Source organism: Micrasema longulum, unplaced genomic scaffold, assembly GCF_059751315.1.
Source record: "Micrasema longulum isolate JH-2025_06_02 unplaced genomic scaffold, ASM5975131v1 h1tg000730l, whole genome shotgun sequence".
In the NCBI taxonomy this organism is placed as follows: Eukaryota; Metazoa; Arthropoda; class Insecta; order Trichoptera; family Brachycentridae; genus Micrasema; species Micrasema longulum.
The window spans coordinates 1,603,283-1,625,019 of record NW_028277925.1 but is presented as its reverse complement, the minus strand read 5'-3'; the positions used below and the strand labels follow the sequence as shown (position 1 = coordinate 1,625,019).

General features: G+C 29.7%; 1 protein-coding gene across 1 annotated transcript in view; it reads left to right on the top strand.

Moving 5' to 3' along the window:
• The first annotated feature begins 340 nt into the window (after positions 1–340).
• Positions 341–21,737, top strand: part of Ccn (cellular communication network factor protein Ccn) — a 153,824-nt gene continuing 132,427 nt past the window's right edge. Inside the window, exons 1-2 of the mRNA XM_088230105.1 lie at positions 341–420; positions 6,663–6,797. Of these exons, the coding sequence (XP_088086231.1) occupies positions 6,663–6,797 (135 nt within the window). The 5' untranslated portion in view covers positions 341–420. The remainder of the gene's footprint in view (positions 421–6,662; positions 6,798–21,737) is intronic.

Below are 21,737 nucleotides of genomic sequence, written 5' to 3'. Positions count from 1 at the left end.
TTTTGTACGGAATATTTTTATTGATTACGTAGGCGTAAGTGCAAAAATGATGCGTTGTATATTTTGTACGTTTATGTGTAGATATAATAAATTGAAAGGGCGCATTATACTATAATTAATCTGATCCTTTTTTCTGGCGATTATTGCGATTCTATTTTGAAAGATCTGTGCGTTAATTGTATTTGATGTCAAGGTAATTTAATATATTAGAATATTTAGTAAGAGTTAAAAATCCAATATTGCGAAGCGCTCAGAATAATTACTTCTCAACAGAAGAAATAAAACATACTATCCTAGTTTTTATTTTTGCGATATTCTGTATGATTAATTGTATTTTTTTAGAATAGAAAAAACATCTGAATTAAGAAGAAATTAGCAACAGAAGAACAATTTTTGCAGAAGGAAGGCAAACAAATCACCGTAAGTGTTAATTTAAAATATTTTTCATATTTTGGACGTAGGGACAATATAATAAAATAATGTCGCACTCCTCGTCACGGGTGTTCAAAGTGTCAAAATGAAAAAATCGAATGTTTGATGTTGACATTCTCAACTTTTGGCCACAGAGAAATCTATTATCAAACAATAATCTGAACATACGAGAATAGATAATGTAATAGCATGGTCAATAGCCAGAATATTAAATGAATTACTAAATGAAAAAATATATTTAATTGGTAATACGAACATTGAATAATAAATTATGAGTGTTAGAAGCAGTTAAATTATAGAGTGTTAGAAGCAGCAAAAAGGTTAATTTTTAAAAATTGTTGCGTTTCCGTCAAAAGCGGCAGAATGGTTTGTTTTATGAAACTTCTTTTCGAACACATTTTGTTCATTTTGAGGAAAACGCAAGAATAATTATTTAACTGTAAACTTTTTTGAGTGAAACTGGTCTTTAGACTTTCATATATGCTCCACGGTTGTATATTTATTTGTTTTACAAGGTAAATAAACAGCATTTAAGGAACCAGCCCCGGTTTTGCCCACTTGCAACTTCGAAAGTACATAAATAAGACATTGAAAACAAATTGAATTGCCCATTGTAAAATTGATCAAAATAAAGTAAAACGTGATTATAATACCAGATAAAAGGAAAAATTTATACTTCCATTTAGAAAAAAAGGCGAAATCACAAAATTCTATTTTATATAAAGCACTAAAAAAATATTTGTGAAGAAAAATGAAACAAAATTCAAGATTTATAAATGAAATATATATAGTGTGTATACGAGTACATATATTAGAACACACATAAGAATATGTTTGTGTGTGCTCTCCCTACTTCAAGATTCAAAATAAGGCGCCCACTAGGAACTCCAATAAGGATTTAATTATTTCAGAAAAGGGTCAATACTTCTTTGGCACAAAGGTAACACTGCTACATCGGACAACAACCTACCCTACCCTATAACATGGAAATGTGGTGGTGTTGTCAAGCTGAAGAAATTGTCGGTCTCATTTCTTCATGCCATTGGTAGGGAGGAGTCGGAGAAACTGATGACTATTGAAGGAAGACAAAAGTTGTGGCAAAAAATTTGATTTTGTCCAATCGCCAGTATTTTCTTTTGCAAAAAACAATGAGTTTGAAGTTATAAAAAAATGATGTTCTTTTGTCTCAACGGAATAAAAAAAAAACGTTTTACCCATTTAAACCAACCAACCTGCCTATGGTTATGCCTGTTGGATGGGCTACCGCTACGCTGAAATACATCGCTCTGGATGTTGATCTGTTCCATGTATCTGAAGGGGTTTTCCGGAGCAGGATTCTCCTACTATTTTGACAAGAGTGTCTTAATATATTTTTTGTTTTTTTATATGTACGTATTACATTTTAGTTTGTAATGTATGTATTATAGACAGTACACCCGCTTAATTGTCAGTAATTATGTATGAACTCGTATGTTCATTATTATATTTTGTACCTTTTGCATTATTTTCATGTATTTTTTTCTTTTCTTATTCTTTAAATTTAAATTTACTTTGTTTCTATTTACTTTATTTTTATTACTGTATTTAAATATATGTATTTTGATTTTATTTGCAACTTCTAAGTACCTAACATTTCTTAATTGTTAAATTGCTTTTATTTTAATTCCGATAATGTACTTAATCAATACACCACTGTGGAAAATTTATATTGACTGTTTTCACAATTTTCGTTTATATTATATTCTTATTTTTTGTATACAATATATGTAAAAACTGTTATTTTTTTCCCAAATAAAAATAAATAAATAAATTATTTAAAATAAATTAATTGAATTGAATTGAAAATAAAAATATCAATATATAATCTGTTTATGTCCATGCGTCAGTATTTCTTGAGTTTGAAGTTATAAAAAAAATAACCCGCTTTTGCGTTGACGGAATAAAACAAAAAAACGTATAATATATTTTTAAAAACACTTTTCAGTGTTAGTACGGGGTACTGACTGAATGTTAAAATAAAATACATAGGTATAATACACGTATATACACTAACCTATATTTATGTATGGTTTTTTTTTAAACTTTTTTTGTAAAGAAATAATTATAAATAAAATTTTTAAAAATATCTGTAAACTATACTCAATTTTGAAAAGTGACGGTCGTAGCATAACTGCTTTCTGGTATCATTATTGCTAATAAATATTTTGTATTTAAAAAAAAATCTTTAGCAAAACGACAAGCGACCCTTGGTAGGTAATAAAATTATATTTTGCGCATATTTATGGTATTTATTTAAAATTCATTAGAACTTTGAAAGTGTGGGAACTTGATTCTGACGCAAGTTTGATATCATAAAATCCTTTATGCCATCATTCAATATGGCCACAACTTACTTAAAGTTGAGTGTATGACCTATTCTGTGGAGCTTTAAAAAAATTAATTTAAAAGTAAAATATTTAATTTCAGTTTATATATTATATGTAGGTATACTTATGCATTTTTGTGTATATGTAAATTTCAATTATTTTTATTTTTTAAATATATTGTACAAACATTTATTTGGGACATAAAGACAGTGCAAAACAATACAATCAAGAACAACCCATACCTGTGAACTTTCCCCGACTCGCTAGAAAATCCGTGTTGAATAGGGGCACTTGAACTGCATTCATAAACATACATACATACATTCGCATACAGATATTCATATTATATTTTATATGTACAGATTAAGTTCATATATATCATACTACATATCATTAATACACTATACATTATATCATATTACAAATGAGAGTGATGCGTACATAATTTGATGTAGTGGGTATTTATGTTTTCGCTCTCAACATGTATAAATTCTGATTGTTTGTTTGTATTTTGCCAAAATAATTTATGTCTAAATTATGTACAGTTGTAAGAATACGATATTGTCCCAAAATGAGTTATTGTATAGAACTCAATGGGAATATTAAAGGAATATTGCACCTCTAGTACAAAAACGACTCAACTAAAAAAAATCAACTTTTTGGAAAACTGCAAAAGAAGAATGTCAATTGTGACACCTTCGTATTCTTTCATCGATTGTTTCGTATTTTTCGAAGTAAGCACCAAATTTTAAGTTAAAAATTATACCAAAGCATTTAACTATGAATCTATAAAAAAAGCGTAGTAAAAATATGTTATTTTACGTTTAAACAATTTATTTAATGAGTCATAATTATATTGAAAAAAAAAAACAAACAAACAAGTGCACTTTGATAAATAAGATAATGACATAATTTTTTTACGTCATATCAGGTAACCAGACACACCTTTTTATTTATTCACGAAATTACACAAACTTAAATAGTCACTAAGATTATGGTTAAGTCGGAACGAAACAATCACAAAGTTAAATTAATCATTTTAATATTTTAAAAAAATAAATAAAAGTTACCATTAATATCTAAATAAAATCGACTCAACCGGTTTTCGGTCACTATTAGTTTGTCTGCGTTACGTCCTTCACACAGCAATATAAACACAACACTAATAGCGTCGCTTCCGTACTGACACGGAACCTAAATTCTCTGAGTAACAAAGAGACCGATGTAACGGTTTTGTCCTATTCCCACCCGAATGTTGCATTTTTTTAAATGCAAGAAAATCGATAGTGTTTATTGAAGTCGTTTTATGATCTTAAATCATTTTAAGGTTTTTTTGAGTTAAGTGGTTTTCGTGCTAAAGGTATAATGTACATATGTTTAATGTTTATGTTTATATTTTAAAAAAAACTGGGATTACTGTTTTTTTTGCGCTAAAACAAACTAGACTGCAGATTTTTATTTCAACTAAAAAAATCATTTTTACAACAAAAGTGGACATTGGTGTTTTATTCACGTATAAAATAGTTTATTGCGATAATTTCTGCATTCTTAATTTCGAAACGGCAAAAAGTGGACTCTCGTGTTTTATCCACCGAGGTGCAAATATTGTATGAACACATTGCTTATTTAATAAGTAATAATAAATGAATATATAATTCTCACCCCCGCCCGCGCTCATACAAAAAAAAAACTGTAAACGCCAAAGAAATAATGTATTGAATAGTACAAGCGTTCAATTGCGGTTAAGTGCTTCACTCAATATTTCCATGGCTCGAGATTCGAATTTATGTTCATTGACATAAAAAATATCGACCTCGGTAAATCCATCGTTATAATTAACTTTTTAGCTACGAAAAAGTGCGCCGGGTGTACTTTATTCAATTGTCTATAAAATGTCATACGCAAGTTGAAACACTAGTTTTTGGCTTGTGTAACTCTTGACGAGGGGTGCGCTATGTAATATATGATGTATTTTGATAAAAATGATGTTCGCTATTGAATTTTCTTTATATTGTTTGTTTTACTGATTTTTTTATTTTTCAAAATGTTTGATTCGAATTATATTTGATTTTATGATTTTCATATGGTAGTTCTTTCCAAAAAAACATACAAGACGTATTTTTCTCAAATCAACAAACTGATAAGGAGTAATACACTGCTTTGATTTTTCGTAGTATTTTTTGTTTCCTATGCATAATTTTTATTTGGATTTAAGAGTTGCTAGTGGTATTATTATTTTAACTTTCCATAGAAAAAACTTCTCAAAATTCATAGATATAATATCATTGTATTATTTTGACCATTCACAGTAAAATCCGCATAGTTTACACTTTAAAAATCTGATAATTGTAATTTTTTTTAATATTGAATTTTGCATAAAAAGTTGGCGTTTATTTTATTCATTTATACATTACATTATTGAGTTGATTCTGTAGGCCCACCGATTTCAATTTGACTAGTTAATCATCAGGAAGAGCAAATAGCTGAATCGTAAATCATCATCGTTTCTCTATTCGCACCTAGTGATATATAAGGCACTGCTTTGGTATTACAGTTGTAGTGAATCTTGATCATATTTGTAACATGGATGGTTAGATTATTAGTCTTACGCTTCAGGTTCTTTAAAACGAATATTTCACGTCCACCCTGCCAGAAATCGAACCCAAAGATGGAAGGTGAATGCATTAACTATTACACTACGAGGCAGATTTATCGACATATTTTTTTCTGGATTTCTACCTGAGAGTAGCCATCAGTTGAAAACTCGCGTTCAGGGTTCTGGTTCTATTCATAACTGTACTCTTCATTCAGTGAAATCCCAAATAATCAGCCTCGTGGTGTAATGGTTGTTGCGATTGCCTACCATGGCTGGGATTCCAAATTCAATTCCGGCAAGGTCGATGTGAAATACTTATTCAAATGTGGTTTTTCCCTGTAATATTTAATACTGCCTGGAGTGGCACCTAAAGCGTAAGACTTATCGTCATGCCCTTATTTATATTGCCAATGATCGCTTATGCCCTGTAATTAGGGAACCAATGAAGCGTCCTATAAACCATTGGGTGTAGATAGGAAAGTAACAATTATGTTTTAAGTTATTTTGCTTCACATGAATCAACAGATGGAAGAATCAATTAAAAAAGTATTAAGTAAATGAAATATTAAAATGAGTGCTTGAACTATTCACATAACTTTCGAATATCTATTATTATATTATTATTATGGATAACTTAAACAGCATTATATTCGTAATATAATGGTTTAAGAGCGCTTTACATAATTTATTCTATTCAATACTATGTAAGATTTACAAACCTAAAATGCATCTCTTTTTTACTATTTTTCTTCTAAACTTCACTGTTTTACAATAAAACTTTTATTATTTTTTTATTATTCATTACTTTTATTGAGTGTAATCAAAACACTTATAATATAACAACTATAATATAACTTTGCATTTAACTTCAATTTTGTACAAATTGAATACAGTATTTTTTTTACACTTTATTCAGAAAAAATATAATATTCCAAAAAGTGCAATTTTTGAAACAGATTTAATCAATTAACGTTTCTTATTATGTAAAAAAAATATTATTTAACTGAAACGGGAAGTGACGTATTATAACGATGTAATGTGTATTTTTGCTAAATAAATATTCGTAAAATTATATTATAATTACAAGACATGTAGAGAGTGCTACCTGAAAATAATTATGAATATAATTTTTGACTACTTCCTTAGATATTTTGTAATAATTTTTAATTCACATTTCTAAATTCTCTCCATCTATTTATTAAAGTACCTGTTAATTATAGGGTGATTTGTTATATTGTCTTTGTTAATTGGCTTTGGGTTTTCCGTAGATGCTGTCCGCAGCAGTGAAGTTAGGGGTCCTATTATTGCTGGTTATCGGGATAGTTTCAGCCAACTTCTCGCAAGAGGAAGCCGGTTGCCGATCCTGTCGTGATACGGAGATAAAAGACATCAATCCTGATTTGGTAAGCAAATCTTATTTTAATATTCGTTCAACTGAAAATCGATCGATATTATGTGAGACTATAAATGCACTTTACATAAAAACTAGTATGATTTTTTTTAAATATGTGGCATTTAGATATGGAGTAAAAAATACATGTCACTAAAATTGAGAAAATAAGTAAGTATGGCGTTCCTCTTTATAGGGTCTGCGAAATTACGTTTTAATATTTTGAAAATAAAATAAGTTAATGTCGTACATTTCGAAAGTAATACTGAGTAAACAGCTACATGTAATTTATAACAAAATTGCCTTTAATAACATGAACACGATTCGATTTGAATTGCTTTATCTATTACATCACAAGTTTAGGCATTTCGAATTTTGAACAGTGGACATTAAAAGAACAATATATACTACATGATCGAAAATACACAATATTATGTAGTAATAAGTACAAAAATATAGACTAAACTATGGACATAACATTAAGAAAAAGATGGAATAGAATTAGATTAGGCGGGAATAGAAGAGGGAAAGATATGGCGACAGTTGAATTTGATTCAACGGTCGCATGAATTAAGACAGAAACATAACAGAAAATATATTCAAGATAGTTTCTAGATCGTTATGTGTACTGTAAAACTCTAACTATCCGGATTAATGAGCGCCAGACGTTATCACTAAAATACTTACATGTCAAGCAAAGTTAATTGCTTTGAAGAAGAAACGCGACGGCCGGCCGCCAGCGCCTCTTTGTTTTGTTATTATAACATTTTTATTTTTTAATTCCTTGGTATACTTGTGGTAGATACTTGATAATCCGGATGACTGGAGTTCGGATAAACGGAGTTCTACTTGATTAGCCTAACATCCAGCCTATCCTTTTTAAACATCGATTTTGAACTTGATATGAACATAATAATAGCTCAGACGTCAGGTCGGTAAATTGCACTCTAGCTGGAAATAATTCAAAGAGTTTTATTAACAAGTGAGTTAGATAGAGCTGTCAGTTGCTGATAATAAGATTTAAAAAAAATGCAAAACACGCTAGAGTTTTTGGTTTTTTGAACATTTCTCGATTTTGGCTAATCCCAGATAAATATTGTTTTTTTTTTTTTAAAAAAAGAGCACTATTTAAACTAAAATCCATTTTTAACACAACCTTTTGCTAAATATTGTAATTTATAATACAGATCAACAGCCGAAAAGTTAAATACAAACAGTAAATTTTGGAGTACCACAAAGATCTATTTTGGGTCCACTAATATATATTTTATATATTAATGACTTATCACTGTACAATTTTAAAGGAAAAACTATTACGTATGCCAACGATATTAGACTATTCTATAAAAATCAAACAGACATATTGACAAACAATGACATAAACAAAGACCTAACTATGTTGACTAAATGGACAAACACAAACTTACTTACGCTTAATAAAAAAAAGCAATAATATCCATTTTGAATCCAAAAAAAAATCTCTTCTCATAGGTGCTTACATAAATAATGAACGACTAACTGAAATTGAACATGTTAAATACTTGAGACCAACAAAAGACAGACATTTGACATGGACATTTTATATCAACAATTTAATTAGCAAAGTGGCGACATTATCGAGTCTTTTTTGAAAAATCAAAAACTTTGTTCCTAAAACGGAAAAAAATTCTAAGGTATGAAGCCTAGATAAAAACTAAAATATTTTATATGAAACTACTATGAGGAATAGGAAATCAAAATGTCTACAAAGACAGCGAAATAAAATATTAAAGGTAGTATATGACTTAACCTATCTAACATCAACTAAAGAACTTTTTGAACAATTAAATGTAACTGAACTTTTTAAACTAGAATACTTAAAATTTTATTCATAAATTAGCCACCGATGTAATTGTACACGAAAAACTAAAACTTGAAAAAAATTGTAATAAACATGGATACAATACGAGAATATGAGATACATATCATATACAACCTTCTAAAACGAGACAAGGACAGTCCAGACTAATAAACCATGGACTGAATTTATACAATAAACAACCAGACAAAACTAAGGAAAAGACTCAGAGTTCAGTTTTATAAAGATTCTTTGGAAATAAATATGTATGTTTTTTTATGCAGCAAATTTATAAAATAAATAAATGGGAAAAAGTCGATTCCCTCACTTAAACTTTTTGACTCCATAGACTCTTAGCCTCTCACCGCAAGAATAAACAAAATATACTCCAGCTGATGATTTTTGACAATCACATGAACCCTACCGCTTTGTAAGACACTTTTTTGTCTACTGAATGAAACAAGCGACGGTTTATCTCAACACTGAAGAAAAAACTAGATGATTAGAATATTCATGTGAAGCAGTCTGTGGAGGATGCCGATAGATTAATTGTCAACACAGCATTTAAACATTCGTATTTGTTTGAGTATAAAATAATTGTTGGGGAAGATGTAGATCCAGCCTTTTTAAATGTTATGAGCCCTGAGAACCCTCGCATATATACGTCCTGGCATATATGGTGTCCCAAAGTTCTTAAAAGGAGCTAATTCTGTGACCTTAGGACCATGAACAAATACGGCGGTGAAAAAACTATGTAAAAAGAGGAATGAGAATTCTAAGAAACCAAGGATATACATTTAAAACATTTTGGCTTTTTCTTATGCATTTATTCTAAACGTGTTTACCTCAATTTGATGTCCATTCAATATTTCTGTATCGCATCTGTATAGCATAAAACCGACTTGTGAAGACGTAAATTACGTTATATATTAAAGTTTTTTAGATTGATTGCTGTGAACTAAAAAGTCGGATAGAGGCCACCCTGCTTTATTCTGATTTGTACCCGTTTTTTGAGACAAACAATGCTTAAGATGATTATAAACGCAAAAATTAAACTAATTATTCATGGATGGCGCTAATTTTGTATTCAAAAATGCCATTTTTACGTTTATTTTCAATTGAAATTTTACATAACTTGGTTGTAACAAATATCATAACAATATAATTTAGGTACTTTTTACAAAATTATGTATGAAACAAAAAATAACATAAATAACAATCGTGACGCATTATGATTTATAATATAAAAATATCAGCCTTGTAGACATTTAGTGAGATACATGTATAAACTCAGAACTAATAACAGATTTCCACATAGTATACAAAGTTAGTTAAGAAAATATATTACATATCAAATAAATACATAAAATCTATACATATAAAAATGATATTTTCATGTACTCAAAAATGAAAGAATTTTTCTATATTAATTTTAAGAACATAAAGTTACTGTAAATTGGGCGGGATTACGACAAGAATGCTTGAAGAGAGGATAAGGAGGGGAAGGGAGATGTACATATTTATTATTATAATGTCTACTAAGTTACATAATGCATTTTTAGTGTAAATTTTAAATCTGACAGAGTGATGTTTGTGTAATCTATATTTTTAAATTTTGTATTGTACATTGAAAAAGTCCTACGAAAAAAAGCATTTTTAACATACGATGTTTTACTTATTGGTACATAAAACAGGTGGTACCGTCTACAAATCCTGGCTGGCACATGTATTTTTATTAAACCAAGCAGCTCTGTACAGTCAACCATTCCTGTCATAATTTTGTAAAGCAGTAGTTAGTCCGCACACACTCTGCGGTATTGTAGAGAAATGATTCCATGGAAGGTGGAGGCAGTAAGAGTTGATACATAAGAAATACCGGTTTTGTATTTGAGGTACTTTATAAATTAGTTTTGAATATTTTCTATTCTACTTATATATATGGCATACTGGGGATTGCATATCTGAGATGCGTATTCCAAATGGCTTCTGACAAATGTATAATATAATGAAATCAGGGCCTTTGGATTATCAAAGTGTTTACTCATTCGAATTATGAAACCTAACATGCTCAATGCCTTGGAGGTAATTTTATTGATATGCGATTCAAAAAGTAGTTTTGAGTCTAAAACAATCCCAAGATCTTTAATTTCGTGCTTTCTCATTAGTACATTATTCTTTAGTTTGTAATCAAAATTAAGAATTTTTCTATTCCATGTGAATGTAATACAGACACATTTATTTATATTCAAAAACAGTTTATTTTCAATACAATAGTCAGTTAGACGATTAAGATTGTCTTGAATCATGAGGCAATCTACTCGAGATTTAACTTTAGCGTATATTTTCATATCATCGGCATAAAGAAGAAATTTTGAATAACGAAAGCAAACATCAATGTCATTTATATATATGAGAAATAATTATAATTATAATAATAAATATCTCCAATAGTTTTCGTAAATATCTGGACTGCTCTTGAGTAAATATTTTTTTTTAGATTTTATCATATCATATAGCTCTTCTCATATGCACATTGTGTTGAGATATGTAAAGCTGTAAGATAAAAGTTACTAAACTGAGTAATAATTCATAAACTCAGATGTGATGAAAAACATGTGACAAAACCAGAACGTCTTGTTTACGTAAAAAAAATAACTAAAAAATCTGGATAAACTTTGATTTAATTTTTACTGTATTTTTACTAGATGTATTAAAAAACAATTCTGCAAAATTAGATGTCTAGGGCAGGGGACAAAGGTGAACTATAAATCAACGCGTAATATTTTTTCGTAAAAAGACGGTAGCAAAATATGCATGCATGTAGTTTGAAAATTTATTTATAAATATGCTTATGTATGTATTCGAAAAAAACTTTTTTCTTCAGAATTAGAATTTTTTATTTTTTTTATTAAATAATCGTTAAAATAAAACTGAGAAATTCATTACAGCACACCAATATATGATACACGCTTCCGCTCACGATTGTAATACTACTGAAACAAAGGATTAACGCGTGATTTCGCAGTGTTCACCTCCGATCCATGACATTATTTTTTTGTTTATAAACGCACTTTAATGCACAATTTATCTGTATATAAGTTTAAAAAAATAAAAAACATACTCTAAATTTAATTTCAAAATGATTTTCATTCGAAACTATTTCCTTTTGACACATCAAAACATTGGATTAATTTAACTTTTTTAAAACTTAGTTACCTTGATGACGTTTGCCCCTTAAAGAAAATAATTTTACGCTTCGAATTGCATATTTTGCAAACTAGTGGAGGCATATAAAAAAAAAAAAAAACTCAAAACGGTCATTTTTAGGGTTAGTGACTTTTTCCTGAACGGCGAAGATATGTTCCTAACATCAGTTAAATGAATGTGCAAAGATGTTAGTAAAATATTTCTTTATTTGACGGACTTATGCAGTCCATTCTAACGATGGTAAATACAATTTATTATAATCAATACAGGCACTAATAAAATAAAATACAACTAAATAAAATTAAAGCTAGGACAAAAAAAAAAATTACTACCTCAAGACAAGATCCGGTCTATCTTAGTGAAGTTTTAAATCTATAAAGACTTACACCAAAAAAGTCCAGATCTTGTCTCAAGTTTACAATACGACACAATCGGGACATTGGTGCATGCAAACCATAGTTTGTGCTGTGTTGATCGAAGAACAACACATTATTATTTTGCAATCGGCGTATCGGAACATTGAATGCCACTTGTTCCAGTAACGATGGTACATCAATTAAGTCATTCAGCAAATTAAACATAAATATGGAGTCAATGTTATTTCTGCAATTTTGTAGACTTGAGATTTTTAACATTGAATTAATTTCTCCGTAAGTGTAGTCTTCCCTCTCGAGGCCAACCATTCATGCTACTTTTCTTAGCAAACGATGTTGCACCGATTCGATATGATTTATCCGGCCTTCATAGAAGGAAGACCAGATCACGGATGCATATTCTAAAAGAGGACGAACAAGTGAGCAATATAGTGTTTTAACCGTGAACATATTAGTAGAGTCACTAGATGTCCTCCTGCTAACAAAACCCAAGAGTTTTAGTGACATGATATGAATAATATGATAAAAGAACTCATTTTACATGTCATAATCTATTTTCTCAAAATATACGACATATTCTATCAAAATATAATTCAAAAATAATATCATATGCCGATGATACAGTTGTTATAGTTGAGGAAACTAGTTAGAACTCAGTAAATTTAGTAGCTGATAAAGTTATGAATAAATTGAAATTATGGTTTGACAAAAATATTTTATCTTTAAATACGGAAAAGACAAAAATTATCCCATTTTTTGCTAACAAATTTAATTTATATTAGAAATAAAAATGATTATTCACCAAAGCAATTTCACCAAAACTTTCTGCAATCTAACATGTTCAGTAGGTACTAGATACAACAGATAAAATTAAAAGACTAGGTGTATACATAGACCAAAACCTAAAATGGAAAAACCGTATTTGTGAAATAGTTAAACATATGAGAAAATGTACATACATATTTATTAGATTAAGGAACATTTGAGAATTATTAATCTGAAAATAGTTTCTTACTCAATTGTACAATCTTTATTACAATATGGTATTGTTGGATAGGGTGGTGCATGAGCCAATATGTTAAACCCTCTTTAAATAGTACAGAAATAAATCATCAAACTAATTTTAAAGAAACCTTCAACATTAAAAATGGAAAACGTGTGTAAATTATTTAAAGTTTATACAGTAGACAGTATTTACAAAATAAATCCCATTTTACTCATTCACAAAGAAGAAAAAATGAACGAGTTTGAAATGAATAAGTCACTTGAATACCAAAATAATATCAACATTCCTAAATTCCACTCAAGTCACGGTCAAAATAGTTTTGTTTTCGAAGGAATAAAAAATTACAATAATCTCTCCAACGAACTAAAAACCATTAAAACTAATATATTATATAACTAATATACGTAAGTTAAAAAAAAAAAAATTACCCTAGTAAAATCATAATTTTATTTTAATAAGTATTACCTACTGTTTTTATTTTTATTTTGTATATATTTTTTTCTCATGTATATTTGAAATTATACTCGTATAACTTCAAACTACTAAATAACTATAACAGTGTAAGTCACTCTCCAAGTGGAAGAGCTAGTCTATTTTTTGGAAAGTTACAGTTATATCATTTACTAAATATATAAAAGTAGTTTGGAATAAAAAAAAACATGAGTAATTTATGTAAAGAAAAAACATGTTTTTCGCGAACTCGCTCGTAACGCGCATCGTGTTTTTTTTTTCGCAGCGTTCCGCGTGCGATCTACGTTCGAATTGTTGTATTGTCCCACTGTCCTGTCCCGCGCGGTCGAGGCTGTTTACAAAGTTGAGACAGGACGTACTGTTCTCGTTGGAGTTCTGGTTAGGGTCAGAATAAAAATTGATGGAAAAGTTTCGACGTCAATTCTAGTTTATTACATAATTTACTTTATTTTGTTTATATTTAGAACATAAGATTTTCTCACGTTAATTGTTATCTTTTGTTTGTTATTTTAGATTTGTTATGTTTCTTTTTTTACTTTTTTGTTGTTTTTTTTATTATTTTACTTTCACTAAGTTGTTTAGTTTTAATTATTTCATATTATGTATTATATATTGAATTGTGCACTGCTGTTATTATTTATGTAAAACTTTTTACTGTAAAAGGTTCTTTGAACCGATAATGTATACATAAATAAATAAATATTTACAGGTTTATAATTACAGCCGCAAAGTTTACTAAATAGATTTTGCATAACAATTTAATAAACTTATTAACACTAGTAAAATTTGTTATCTTTTTGAATTAAGTAACGGCGCAATCTATAAAAGCATGTTTCACCGCCCAGATTTGCAATATCGCATGCTAAACGGAAATGTCATAATAATATTTTCAGATCGTAACATACCGACGAACTTACTATTTACGTTATGTCTCTTTGAAGCATCTAATTTATTACGTTGCTCTTATTTTCTTTATTCTCATATAAAATACTAAAGAACTCATTTTTCAATTACGATAGAGTTTACTTCAGAAAAATCCTATTTTAAATATTTTATGAGGATGATATTATAATTTTATTTCATAACGGTTATTCACAATAAACAAACGACTATGCTTTCAGATAAATGTCAGGAATATAACAACATAAATATACCTAATGCCTAAATAGCTAGATAGATTTATTTCATAATCTTTTTCCAACTTTTGCGAATAATCTTTTAGGAATAAATTTTCAAAAATAATATTCCGTAAGTACAGGCGTAGGTACAACTTATTTTGTAAAAGAAATATTTGTCCCATACACTTTTTGTTAAATGCCAAATGTAATTATATCTGTGCTGTATAATTTTTCAACAGAGAAATATCACTTTTTTACAATTATAAATTAATAAGGGTCCACGAAATACTGTCAATTAATTTTTTAAATATATTTTTTGTATTTATTAGTATCTAGTATTACAAATATTTTTTATTTTATCATTTTAAATTCCCGCGAAAACTGCCATGCTCTTAAAACGTCACGATTTGGTTAAGTTTTGAGTTTTGTTTGTGACCATTTAAATTTACATAGAACTTCATCACGAATCTTGAAGTCACCAATGTCAAGAAAAACATTACACGTTTTTATTGAAACGTATTTTTTAACAATTCTATTTAAAAAAATATGGGTAAAAACATTTTTCCACAGTGTCCATATTGATGTTGAAAATACGATTAATTAAAAAAAATCCATTGCACATATTTTCATTGGCATTCGTAGTATGTGATATTCCTTATTGAAAAAAAATAGGCATGTGACATCGTATCGACATATACCTACAAATTGTACGTTTATTTAACCACGTATCTTTTTTTAATTACCCTATAAAATAAAATATTTATGTCCAGACGCGCAAGAAATAAACTTCAATTCATCTATAGTCAGGACTTATAGAGGAGTTGAAAAGTTTAAAAGTCTAATTGACATGGGTTAGTTGGTAAAAATGTACCTATATATATTTGAATATATCATCATCATTCCCTTTCCGCACCCAATGATGCATAGATCACTGTATCGGTACAAACATCGCTGGGTATCTTGATCATTTTGTTACATTAGGGTAAGATGATAAGTCTTAGGTTTCAGGTTCCAGTCCAGGGACTACAAAATATTCTAGTGTAAAAACACCTTAAGTAAATATATCTTGTCAACCATGTCGGGAATCGACCCCGAGACCACTTGCATGGTAGTCAAACGCGCTGAACACCACACTACGAGGCCGACAATTTTTATGTTTATAAATGTATATTTATGTAATATTTTTATATGAATTATTGTTTTCGTTATTATCTGTTCGTCCCAATTTAACACATATATCAAGGATTTGATGCATATGGTAAGCATGGGAGCTCCTAGCCAGTTGGAAGTTGACAGAAGAAAACGATGTAAAGAGTTAAAATGTATTTATGACTTGTAACCGCGTAAACGTTTTACTTAAGTCAGTGACCACTGAACTGGACTATATGTTGTAACTGATTGACTGTGTTATGTGACTGTAACTAAAGGTGCTACTACGTATATGGTGTCCAGTGTTTACTTTACTTCTTAGTGTGAACTTGATTTCGTCAACTGCTTCCTTGGTTGTCAGCGATTTTATCGTTATGGCTGATATCCGCGCGCGCATGTCAGCAATAATTTAGGTATTTTGCGCTTTCATTTAAGAATTGTCTTTACTACGTCAGTAGGTCGGCCAACAGTGTGCATTATTTTCTAGGTTAATCTGAAGTCTCCATTAATATAATAAAATAAAATACAATAAAAGTGAGCATGAATTTATTATTAAAAAAAAGAGTATATTTGCGTTATTAAGATCAACACAAGCAATCACAATTTCGGTATTTAAACTAGTGATGAAATCAACGATATAAAATGTGTAGCCAGATATGGCAGAGTGGGGTCGAACCTCGGATCTTTGATTTGTAACTCCGCGACACTATCAGGGAATCACAGTCTTGAATAAAATACATAAAATAGAAAAATAAAGTATAAAGCCGCAAGTTTATTAACAAGGCAAAGGTATTGATAGATTTCAGTAATAAAACAAGAAAATTACGCCAGCAGGTAAAATGGATTATTTCTGTATTGTTGATATCTTTCAATAATCCGGCTTATCTTGAATTAGTTTTCGATGGTTTCCTCTTCATAAGGCAAATGCGGAGAAGTAAGGCCACAGCCGACTATCCTGCAAGATTAGATCCCCACACAATAGTTAGAGTAAATATGTATAATATGTATAATATACATAATATGTCAATAATGCGAGTAAGCCATGTACGTAATAAGAATGGCCAAAAATTTGCAACCCCGTTTAGTTTCCGAATTTTATTTGCACTCGTAGTTTGATATTTTACGATGTAACAAATATCAAAATAAATATTTAGGTTCACTGGTAGTTCTGATATGAACTGCCAATGAACATTCAGCAGAAGTCGAGCAGGTAAAGTATGCAAGCGCGGTTAAGAACATGATAAAAATCGCTTAATATTTATGAGGCCATTTATAATTCTGAAGTGGAGAAGTTATGTTTTTAATTCAAATAAAATGCTAGGTAATCCTTACTACTGACATCTGTTGATTTTTAGTTTTGAAATTGTAAATGTAAATTTTTTGTGAGAGTATAAAAAAATCTTATTTATTTAAAAACGCCCTCAGGACTTTTACATGTGGAAGTACATCATGGTATACACAAAAAATATACGTACAAATACAAATAAACGGCGAGCTATAAAAAAATATTAATCATCATTGTCATCGTGTGTAGTTAACTTGATTAACAATAATACAACTTAATTAATATATTAAAACAAAGATGAAGGACATTTTATAAAATGGCACTTATAAGTCTAGGCATTTTAAGGGCTTGTGATCTGTCGTTGGCTGTTTAAAGTGGCTGATTTAATAAGGCCACGAGGACAGATTTATTTAGGGCAGTAGGACCGATTAAATGAAGCCCAAAATGCAGAATTTTCCAGCATGTAACAGTTGCCAACAACTGACTGTTATTATTATTATAAATTCTTCACTATTAAATTTTAATCGCTTACTAATTCATCTTTTTGCGAAGATATTAAATATATCTGTAAATTTTGTGTGGTTTTGGTAGTATTATTTTGAGCAGAATACTGGCCTAAAGAGTTAATATGTCTAGATGCTCGTAATTCTAATCAACTAAGACCCGTAGGGCCATAAAACGAGGCTCGAAGGGCCGATTAAATGAAGCTCGAAGGGCCCAATTTTCTAGCACGTAAAAGTCGGCGATTGCTGAATGTCGTATGCTAGTTAATAAATAAACTACCGTAATTTTAGATGTGAAAATAAAATTACTATGTTGTGTAATCCACCTTTTTTTTGGTAAATTACCAAAAAAAAAAGTTCCATGAGTTATTTTTGTTGTTCATTCAAAGTAACTTATATGCATATGTCTTCACGCGGGTTTTATGTCAAATCAAATATGGGATAAGTCTGTGATATGAAAATATTTGGGAGCAAAACCCTCGAAATGTGACAAATCTGATAAGCATTCGATAACGGTAATCGACTTGCTGAAGACGGGTCGTTTAGATTTTCCCAATTTTTTGACATTTCCACTTGACTTGTGTTAGATGGCGTGGTATGAGTTTTTGAATAAAAATATATATTTGGGACCCCAGAAATTAAACTTACATAATCACTATTCGATTGCAGCGATTTAAATTTATTTAGTGATCGTTCTTTCCTTTTTTTGAATGGATTATAAAAGGCAAAAATAGATTAATAAATTAATGTAGTTTTATGACAAACCAAATCAAAATATTTGACATAACCAATCTTTTTGGTTTTGAAATCGGTTTTTGCATGACTTAAAGACGATTTTGAATTACGCTATTATTTAGGAAGGTGTTTTTTTATGTATATTTTATTTTTGCATCAATAACTAATTTTTCGTTTTTGGTGGAGATTAATAAGTCTGCTTCTCATACCCTCGTATGCTCTACATTGAATTTTAAATATATTTAGACTTTTTTACTTTTTATGTTTTCTAGCATTTCCTTAAACAACTTAATCCTCTTGTACGTACAGTTCTGGGATATCGCTTTTGATTTCTTTTTCAGTATATATTTTTAGATCCTCTTGTTGAATAGTAATGAAATAAGTAATTATTTTTTAACAATGTATTGAGTATGTTCAAATGCTTGCAGACTGGCTGGATTTTTTCTAAAATTTATTGCAACAGAGAGGCAAAACATTTTTGAGAAGGGAATATGGGAGTCTAGGCATTTACAGGGCTTATGACTTGTCATTGGCTGGTTTAAGTAGCCACTTTACACACTGTGTAACATCCACCATTCTGCCAATGTTTGAATATGCACATTTTCTCAACCCTTCAGCTGTTGACTTTTGTGAAGTAAAAAAACTGAAACCTTTATCATGTGGGTCAGATTCATCTAGCTGAACCAATTCACTTACTAGGCAACGCCTGAAAACAATTTTCCAATTTTTTATACTTCTTAATTTACTAGGTAGTTAATTCAACAATGTTTTGAGTATGTCGAAATGCTTGCAGACTGGCTGAATTTTCTCCCTAGGGAGTTGTTCATATTTAAATTTATTGCAACAGAGAGGAAAAACATTTTTGAGAGGGGAGTATAGGAATTTGGGATTAAAACTGCCAATGACAGGTCATAAGCCCTGTAAATGCCTAGACTCCTATACTCTCTTCTCAAAAATGTTTTCCCTCTCTGTTGCAAAGATTTAAACATTATTTTTTATTAATATATTACAACAGAGATGAAGAACATTTAAGAAAAGGTAATATAGAAGTCTAGGCATCTACAGAGCTTATGACCTGTCGTTGGCTGGTTTAAGTGGCCACATTACACACTGTGTAACATTTACAATTCTGCCCATATTTGAACATATTTATTCCTTCAATTCATTTATCTGTTTATGTTTGTGAAGTTAAAAGCCGAAACCTTTATTTATGCAGATGAGATTCATCTGATTGAATTATTTCACCTACATACTAGGCAACGCCTGAAAATTATATTTTTTCAATTTCTATTTATAAATTCTGTTGATAAATCCACCTGGCCCATGAGGAAGCATAGTAATACGAATTATACTTCAGATGCCAGTTCAGGAACAATGAAATATTGCAGTTTAAACAACCTTTAAAATCAATATTTCATATCCACCCATCCAGAAATCGAACAAAAGACCTTAAAAATTGTAAAATAATCTGCCAACTTACCTCTACTCGAATGTCTTATTCAGAATTTTTACCTGAAAACAGCCATCGTTCTATTTCACACCCAGAACTGTATTCTTCATACGCCTGGATACCGAAAACTAGCTGTTTACAAGAAGTCAATTTAAAATACTAATTTTAAATGTGGAAAAAACCGTTTGAGTCTGTTGATCAATAAAGGATTCGGTTTAATTTTTGTTATTTAAATATGCAGGTTGAATTTCTTACGACGGATTATTAATAAAATGGTATTCAGATTTATAAACATTCATCTTATTTCATATTTACCTGCTTTAGTAAATAATATTTGATTTGCTAGAATACAAACGAATCCAGGTAGTTCTTTTGATGAAGCGCAGCCGATAAAGGGTCTTCTTTGACTCAATAGCGCTGCAAGAGGAAGGTATTCGTTTTAATATTCGAGGAATATCAAACAAAATTGGAATTAATGAAATTTATTAGATCCCCATTTTATCAACCGTTTCTGGAGTATGAGTATGAGATCTTTTCCATTGAAATTATTCAATTCTTTCAGAAATCGATAGAATAAAATTTTCTATCCAAAAGAGTCAATTTCTAAAGAAAATCTCTTTTAATGTAAGTTTAATCAAACACAATGACAGCAGTTTGAAATATTCAGTTTATTACAAAATGTTATCTACGTTCGTTTACCGGCAAGTTTGAGATGAATTTTAAACAGGTTTAATTTTGCTATATTATATTTAATTCAATAATTTCAATTGTGACGTAAGATCGATCCTAGGCGGAGTTAAATGATTTGATTATCTATAATAACTTATACCGATACAATGCCCTAAAAATCATTTGGTGCATTTTTATGCAAGTTTTTTTTTACATTGTTAGTTTTTTATAACGTCTAAAAGTAAATTACCACAAGAAAACGGAAAAAAAACAATTTATTTTTTTTATTAATGAAATGTTAAAATGATTTTTAAAGTAAAATACTTTTTCTGTGCATTGTGTAAGACCTAGATAAACATTATCGACAAAGTCAAGAAAAGAGTTCAGCATTGGTTTGTACACGTAGAGCGAATGGACAGCGAAGACACGACTAAAAAGATTTATGATGCGAATGTTGATGGATACTGAAAACGAGGAATATCGAGAAAGATATAGCAGAGTATGCTTTGCCAATTTGGTCTCCATTTTACAGAACTCATATTGACCACATTAAGTCTGTCCAACACCGTTTTTTAAAAAAGCGATATGGTTGCTTGGATTGCAAAGGGGTAATTATTAACAGTGTCTTAAGTTTTTTCAAATTTTTGTAGACAAGGACTGGATTCATTGTTGACAAATCCACCTGGTCAAAGAAGAAGTATAAAAAGTTAAAAATATTTTCAGGCGTTGCCTAGTATGTAAGTGAAATAATTCAGTCATATGAATCTCACCCGCAACCATAAAGGTTTCAGCTCTTTAACTTCACAAACGTCAACAGATGAAAGAATCAAAGGAATATATATGTTAAAATATAGGCAGAATGGTGAATGTTACAGTGTGTAAAGTAGCCACGACAGGTAATAAGCCCTGTGGATGCCTAGATTTCACCAAATAGTTGTTCATCTCTGTTGTGATATGTTAGGGGAAATTATTTATGTTTTGTAATAGAGCAATCTTTTAATCTGTCTTGGGTGGGAGATAGACCGTATATGTATTTTCAAAATACTAAATTCTTAAGAGATGTCCCATCTCTGTTGCAATCAGTTTTATTACATGTTCCCAAACATGTCACCAGAAGTCAAAATCTGCTACTTATTAAATCTTCTAAGA